Source organism: Trachymyrmex cornetzi, unplaced genomic scaffold (assembly GCF_001594075.2).
Source record: "Trachymyrmex cornetzi isolate Tcor2-1 unplaced genomic scaffold, Tcor1.1 scaffold759, whole genome shotgun sequence".
In the NCBI taxonomy this organism is placed as follows: Eukaryota; Metazoa; Arthropoda; class Insecta; order Hymenoptera; family Formicidae; genus Trachymyrmex; species Trachymyrmex cornetzi.
The window spans coordinates 124,785-133,146 of record NW_017300091.1 but is presented as its reverse complement, the minus strand read 5'-3'; the positions used below and the strand labels follow the sequence as shown (position 1 = coordinate 133,146).

At 32.8% G+C, this 8,362-nt stretch overlaps 1 protein-coding gene across 1 annotated transcript; it reads right to left on the bottom strand.

Annotated features, from left to right (window-relative positions):
- Positions 1 to 4,417: 4,417 nt before the first annotated feature.
- On the bottom strand, positions 4,418 to 6,437 carry LOC108768188 (zinc finger BED domain-containing protein 4). Its single transcript, XM_018518526.1, has 2 exons — positions 6,221 to 6,437; positions 4,418 to 5,934 (listed from the first exon to the last, which is right to left on the bottom strand). Exons 1-2 carry the CDS (start codon positions 6,435 to 6,437, stop codon positions 4,418 to 4,420), a joined length of 1,734 nt encoding a protein of 577 aa, XP_018374028.1.
- Between the last annotated feature and the right edge of the window lie 1,925 nt (positions 6,438 to 8,362).

Here is an 8,362-nt window from a genome sequence, read left to right as displayed (position 1 = left end):
GGGGCTCGATACGGTTCGAACAAGGGACCCGTCTGTCTGTCTGTCTATACGGGGCTCGATACGGTTCGAGCGAGGGACCCGTCTGTCTGTCTTTCTATACGGGACTCAATATGGTTCGAACGAGGGACCCGTCTATATGTCTTAAAGCGAACTTTGGCAAATCAAGGAATTTGTAAGTGTAAGATATTTCGGGTGGCAGGAATAACAGAAGAGATATTAATAAGTAATTTATATAGGTAGAGGGTATAAAAGGGTAACACCATGAGACGACGGTCCGAGTATCGGAGAACGGTCCTTTTACTTTATTATTTATTGTACAACAAGAAGTTATTATTCTCTATGCCCACACGGGTGCGTTGTCATCACACACACTCGGGGTGCGTTCCCATTTCGTTTCAGTGCAGTATCCAGTGACCGCCATTATACTGGATACTGCACTGGACAAGCGTTCCCAAACGACTGGATATTGGCTAGTGACGTCGTACCTCGTTATCAGAATGTCGTCGGCCGAAAAATGTGGAAGTTCTATGCAAAAAAATAAAGTATTAGTAAAATTATTAAATGCAGAAACTAATATATCGTATTCGATATTTCTATCACCTGAAGATGCAAGACGGGTAACAAGTCGTAACGTTTTTTTCGATTTTTATATGTTTTATAAGTCAGTTCTCTGCGCAGTTTGAGGTTTGGTAAAGGTCAAATGGAGGGTAATCCTCTAAAAAATCGATGAAATTATACTCATTCGACGTATTTTTTCATAAAACGAAAGAAAAAGTGTCGCTCTGCCCTGCTAATTGACATATTAAGCGTTAAAGTTGACGACTATTCATTACTAATGCAAAGAATTTGTGTTTTTGGAACAGTACTTTTGTGTTTTTAAAGTATTGGTTTCTTATGTTTTTGAAGCAGTACTTTTGTGAAAAAATATAATCGCAGCGTATGCTCTTAGCACAGTATTTCGCGGCTGACAGATTTCCTAACTTGAATAGTCGTCAACTTTAACGCTTTAATATCTTGGTTAGCGGGGCAGAGTGACACTTTTTTCTGCCAGATTCTTTCGTTTTATGAAAAAACGCGTCGAATGAGTATAATTTCATCGATTTTTTAGAGGATTACCCTCCATTTGACCTTTACCTGAGGTTTAATTGACTTAAATTTCAAATTTCACAGATTATTATTATACAAATCATACAAATATTTTATTGTGAACCATTTATAGATATACATTTTGCTCAATCAGTTTTAAATGGACTCATTCGAGATCGACAACCGAAAGAAAGAAATGCTGATAAAACTGTTGAAGAATATAAGACTGAAAATTTCGCGAATAATGCAGGTAATAATTTTGTTTTTACAAATTCAATTTAAATAAATATTGCATAAATAGTTTATTATGAATAAATCAAACAAATATATTTACAGAATCAGAAGAAAGAAATGCTGATAAAAACTGTTGAAGAATATGAGACTGAAAATTTCGCGAATAATGCAGATAATGATTTTATGTTTTTACGAATTTAATTTAAATAAATATTGCATAAATAGTTTATTTTGAATAAATCAAACAAATATATTTACAGAAACAGAAGAGGTCCACGATGGTACGTGGACAGACGTAAAAATTCTACTTCTAATAAACACATATCGTGAACAACAAGAAAAAATGAAAAATGGAAAAATGTTGTAACGTAAATGTTGTAGTGTTATTTGTGCTGTTTCCGGCCGGCCCCCAACAATAGCGTCCTTCCGGTCTTATGTCTTGACTCTCTTATAGGGACTCTAATAAATCCGAGCCGAGATATCGCCCCCTAGGAAACTTTTCGTAGCCAAAAGTCGCCATTTTAGTGGTGAATTGTCTCCAATAAAATCGCCAGATTTTTGTAACTTTTCGTCAACAAAATCGCTAAAATCTTCGAACCTTTAACAAAAAAAAAATAATAATAATAATAAGGGAAACAATAATCATTTCAATTATGCAACAAAACTTCATTTTTTGCATATACTTTATTTTGCATATATTTTCATGAGTATTATACCATTTGCAATCTTTGACAATCAAATTTTGCAATAAAATAAACACATTGTGTGATTACGAGTTCTTATATTCGTTTTTCAACTTATAACATTTACGTAAATCTTCGAATTATATAGCTTTTAAAACGAAATTAACATATTTGATAATTTGATCTGCATATCGAAGCTTAATTACATTATATGAGTATACGATTTTGTATTGTGTACCATAGACCGTAGAAGGATTGGGTGGCACCCAGTTAGACACGGCTCAATTGGACACGAGCCACTCACAGCGCTTGAGACTACAAAGTAGTAATGCGACATTTAAGAAAAAGAATCGATTATCGTAAGCCTTTAAATTTCATAAAAAAGAATTTACGATTTAATTAATCGGGTTGAAATTAATCGATTCTGAAGAATCGATTAAAAATTCTAAAATATATAAATAGGCAGCGTTAGTAAAAAAACATATTGTAAACAATTTAAAACGTGATCAATCGAGATTTTTAATATTTTTAACATTTTTTAGTATTGTTTAAAGTATTTTTGAAGTTTAAAAAAAACGCAATTTCATCAACATTCGTTATTTATTAGCCAATTAAGGCTATGTTCCGTTATTCACTGCAAGTAGCGTTTTGTACTTGTTTAATATTCGATGAACAATAAAGATGAAATGCTATTTGCAGTGCTCGTAGTGAATAACGGAACGCAGCCTAAGTTTGAGAGTTACCAACTGTTAAACTGAAAACTTATCATCTCTAACCTAATTTCTTGACAACAAATTTGTTACGAAAGTTATATTTGTGAAAACACTCAAAATATTTATATTTCAAAATTTAATTTATTATCCATGTTACACTTTTTTCTTACGATTAATAGGCTAGAAAATAAAACAGATTTAAAGTCTTACTGTTGGCAGTTCTCGTGACAAAGTTAGGCTGTGTTCCGATATTACTGCCAGTACTGAAAATCTATAGTATACGTTACGTGCACTATAGATTTTCAGTACTGGCAGTAATAGCGGAACCCAACTTTAATCGGCGTTGGTGAAACTGGCCTAGTGTTTTATTCTTGAAAATTAAAAAAAAATTCTGTCAATCCTGTAAATACATTATTTTATATTTTTGTATTGTCTGAACTGATGCACACTGTGCAATAAGTTTAAATGAAATAATAAATGTATTTTTATTTCATTTTTGTTTGTTTTACTTCAACTTACTGAAGTGAAACGAACAACATTATAATGTGTTCAAAGAATGCAAGAATAAAAAAGAAAACAGATTTTATATATAAATCCTATTTTTAGGACAATTAATAATGGACATTGAGTATCTCCGCCATGGTCAATGGGCACTTCCGCCTTTTCGGCCGCGCATCCGCCGCGCTATCACGTCCTCCGCGGGAAACTGCTGAAAGGATAAATGCAGGATGGTTAAGAGAGAATCTGAATAAAAATCTTTCAATGCCTATTAGAGCCGACACAGGATATTATGTGTAATAATCAATTTATTAATAAACAATAAAATTGTATAATTATGACATTAGGTAAACATTTCGACCCTATTATTTGGGTCCTCTTCAGTACAAAAAAAAACACAAAAAAATTATATAAATAAATGGCTAGAGTAACTATATAACAGCAAGGTTGAAAGTTGCGAAGATTGTGTCCATTATAAATGCATGACAAGAATTTGGCAGAATTGATGTCATGAATAAGGAAATGGGCTGACGTACATTTCAGAGATGCATCCCGTCATTAATTGAACGATCAATGACGATAGATTTGATGCGAACTTAACCGTCAGAAGTCACAGTTAAAAACTTTTTTGTTTTTTTTTGGTACTGAATCCCCAAATAATAGGGTCGAAACGTTTACCTAATGTCATAATTATACAATTTTATTGTTCATTAATAAATTGATTATTACACATAATATCCTGTGTCGACTCTAATAGGCATTGAAAGATTTTTATTCAGTTTCTTTTAATAAATTTAAAGGTTGTGGGAATAGAATCTGAATGTATTTAATACGCTATAAAATGTTTTATAATTTTATTACTTACTATACTTTATATGATATTTTATGTATAGTATTATAGTATAGGAAGTACTATACTTTAAATATAGGACTTTATATATAGTACTTACACACACACACCATACTTTATAATGCTTTATATACTATACTTATTATAATAGTACTTACTATACTTTAAAGTTTTTTTATATTATCAACACTTACAAAGAAATATATTTATAGCTTACTATAACTCTTTATAATAAAGACATAAAAGCATAAATAGCTAGGAACCGTTATAAAATAAACTATGAATTAAAGTGAAACTTAAATGACTTTCTTAAATTTTTACGTTGATTTCATATCCAATATCTCTGTTGGTATCTACTTCCAATATCTCTTAAGCAAAGACCCTAAAAATATAATCTGCGACGCTCTTTTCCCCTTAATTCTGCTTCTTTTCATGCTGATAATATTTCCGGCAGCACTAAACAACCGTTCAGATGGAACTGATGTTCCGACAATCACAAAATACTTCATGGCAACTTCATACACCATTGGATAAACATCCTTCAATTTTTGCCAAATTTTGAATGGATCCTCACTTCTGCTAACGACATTAGCATTAAGAAATTGTCGAAGTTCGACTGGTATGCCACCAGGCTCGTCAGAATTTAATGATGAAGAAGCTATTAATTCATCGTGAATGTTCCAAAGATCTTCTTTTCTAGGAATATTTATATTCTCTTCTACATTACATTGCGTTTCTATTTGATTATTTTTCATTAACTGGAAGATCTTACTTATTGCTGTAGAAACCGCTAATGAACTGCTAAAGTGCAGCTTCTTAAAGCGTGGATCCAACAAAGTAGATATAGAAAGAAAACTGTTTGTTTCATTGTTTGAGTCCTTTCCTCGAAATCTATTTTGGAGTTGTAGTAAAACATTTTTATAAAAGCGTTCTGAAATCTCATGAGTAATGTCGAGTTTTTCCAAAGTTCTTATCAGACAACTAATGATAGGGATGATCTTACTACAAGTGACATATAACTCGCCCGATATCTCCGTAGTAACGCGTTCAACTGGACGCAAAATAGCACAGATATCTTTCAAAATTTGTAGATCGGTGTGTGTTGTCATCTCTGGTATATCATCATGCTTTTTTCGTGGAAGAGTGAGTAATACGGTATTCACTAGATTTGCTAATTGAATGAATCTTTTAATCATATAGAAAAGCGAATTCCAGTGTGTCTCGCATCCCTGCTTTAATTTTAAAATATTCTGGTCATTTTCAAGATTAGAAGTCTGCAACTCGTTAAGTGCATTTGTCGCTTTAACGCTGCGTTTGAAGTATGTAACAATACTTTTTACTTTTTTTACTATAGCCTGGAATTCCGGTGTTGTAGCGATTGCGTCTTGGATAACTAGATTTAGTGTATGAGCAAAACACGGTATATGTCTTTTGCGTCCAAACGTATCCCGTACCGCTTTTTTGATGTTAGAAGCGTTGTCTGTAATTACAGCTACTACTGAATTGATTTGAATATGCCACTCATCTAATATTTCGCTTATAATTTTCGATATATAATTTCCATCATGGCTTTCTTCGAGTTCCTTTATCCCCAAAGATAGATTTTCTAGTTGCATAGTTTCGAAATTGATGATTTGTACAGTTATGCCGATATAACTCCGAGTATTGAATGGCTCTGTCCAAATGTCTGTTGCTAAACAAAGATGATCGATCTTCGAAAGCATAGTTCTGATTTTCGAACTGAGTAGCTCGTACTTTTCATCTAGACGCTTTGTGATAGTTTTTCGACATGGTACAGTATATAGAGGTGCCACGATACTTAAAAATTTCCTGAATTCGTCATCTTCGACCATCGAAAAAGGCTGTTTATCTATCGCAATCATATACAGAATACCATTTGTAATCTTATAGCGTATTCGATTTACTGACTCGACCGACTCTGAGTCAACAGTCTGTTCTTTTTAGTTGCATTTCTTATACAATTTAGCTCTTCTTTTGCAGCTAAACAGAACAGACTATTGACTCGGAGTCGGGTCGAGTCAGTAAATCGAATATGCTATTAGACGCTAACATACCACCGTCTGAAATAAAACAATTTAAATAAGGCGCATGATAAGCTTAGATGTATACTCTTTACATGACTTCTATTTAATTACCACGATACGTTTCGATTTTGTGAAATGCTTTATCTATGGATGGTTGTATTTGGAACTTAGGCAAAGGATTCTTTGATGTTGAGCAAACAGAGATTTTCCTTTCTGATGTACACATTGAAGTGCAAGAACTTAATTCCTGAGATTGCATAGATGTTGAGGTTGATAATTCCGAAACCGAATCAAGTTCTTCAGATTCTTCATCGATAGATGTTACCATTTGGCACATTTTTTTTTGTTCAGAATTATCATTTGAATCAATATATTCTGGATGCATTCACTGTAGGTGGTTGAGTAAATTAGTCGTGTTTCCATAATTTTTGTACGTCCTTAAGCATATGGTACATCGTACCGAAATATTGTCGTATTTCGTAAAAAAATTATGTATAGAAGATTTTTTCGTTTTTGTTGTTTAGGGCTTGGATCAGACATTTTCCTGGAATAAAAATTAAATAAAATCGATATAATTCATATTAGCAATATTGCTTTCTTACAGAAGAATTTTTGTACAAATAAAATTATGAAAAAAATAAAGAGTTCATATAATATATACAATAGTTACGAACAATAACTTAATTTTAATATCGTTCAATATTTTGAATCGTAGGTTTCTCACAATATTGCTTTCTTTGATCTCTATATTGCGAAAAGGAATCGAGATATTAATAAAGACATTCGTATGCAATGCATTATAAACTCTTTTTATCATATATAATACTTACGATTCAGTTCTAATTCATATTTACATAAAACTGTTCCAAATCTCTTTATAGTTTGAAAGAATAAGTCAAGAATAGTAATCTTCCCGCTTCAGTTTTGATGTTTACATGTAACGACAGGAACAAACATGAAACCAGGAAGGAAAATACTAAGGAGACCCCACTTCGTAAAATAAAAGTGGACCGATTTTAGATTTTGAGTTAAGTTCCGATTTTCGACACTCGCAGCGCTAATGAATATAGTAATCCTGCGCATAATGAGTGCGCCGTAGTTTCAGTTTCTGGCAATCCTTCCAGGTTGTTTTTTTTAGCCCAAAATTTTAGCCTCCAAAACGGAGACTCAGTAACGCAACCAAAATCGTCTTCAAGACCGCCGGACCAATGAGCATCCAGCATAAAGTCGCCATATTGATTTACATAAGATGCTCATTGGTCCAGCGGTCTTATATTATGTTTATGCTCTATTATGTATTTCATGTGCGACAGGCTTTAGGGTTATCGCACACAAAATGACATAACCTGTATATGCATAACATAAGACTTCTGGGTATCGATTATGAAACTTTTTCCCTAGGATGAAAAATGAAAAGTGAAAATTTTTACCATTGAAGTTAATGGAGAAATTTTTCACTTTTCACTTTTCATCCTAGGGAAAAAGTTTCATGAACGATACCCTGAACCAATGAACATCCAGCATAAGAGGGAAACCCCACTTGCAGCGCGAAAAAATCGGTCATTTTCGTGAATTTTTTTAACGCAAACTATTAAACTTTTTTAAAAGATCAATATATCATCTTAAAATACATACATTGAACACCTTTCAGTAATTTTTTTATTGAAAAATATTACATGGTTGCTGTATGCAACTGGCAGCAAATGGCTGTCAAAGAACGTATGTTGAAATTTATACATTTTGCGGTGACCAACATTGCGACGCACAGGATCATCTGAAACACAAAATTTTAATGGGTTTAGTTAAATAACAACATAAACTAGTCTTTAATCGATGGATTTAAAAAAATAATCATTTTTGACAAAATGGCGGACAGTCAAAGTCAATGGTACGATATTCACTGAAAAAAAACGGTCGTCTTTTGGCTACAAAACGGGTAATTTTTTCGAAAAATAAAATCGAACGATTAAAGACTACATTTTTATGTATTGAATAAGCCTGCAAATTTTCAGAAAGATCGGATCAGTAGTTTCCGAGTAATTTTGGTCACCGATTTAAAAAATGCTATTTCGAGAAAAACGCGTTTAAAGTTTCAACTTCAGTTTACACGAAGAAAACAATTTTTTTCTTAAAACTTACATAGAGTCATTTATTGCGGGTCCATACAGTAGCTCTTCCACCGTTGATGCCGCTTCTAAAAATTCAATTTGCTGCTGTCTTCTCTTCATTCGTCCTTCGCGAGTGCTCTCGGCC

Excerpts from the sequence above, each read along its gene's own strand:
- LOC108768188 (XM_018518526.1), bottom strand. The coding sequence starts at position 6,437 with ATGGTAACATCTATCGATGAAGAATCTGAAGAACTTGATTCGGTTTCG. Across the intron at positions 5,935-6,220 it reads CAAAATCGAAACGTATCGTG|ATAAACAGCCTTTTTCGATG; the intron begins GTAATTAAATAG and ends TGATTGCGATAG.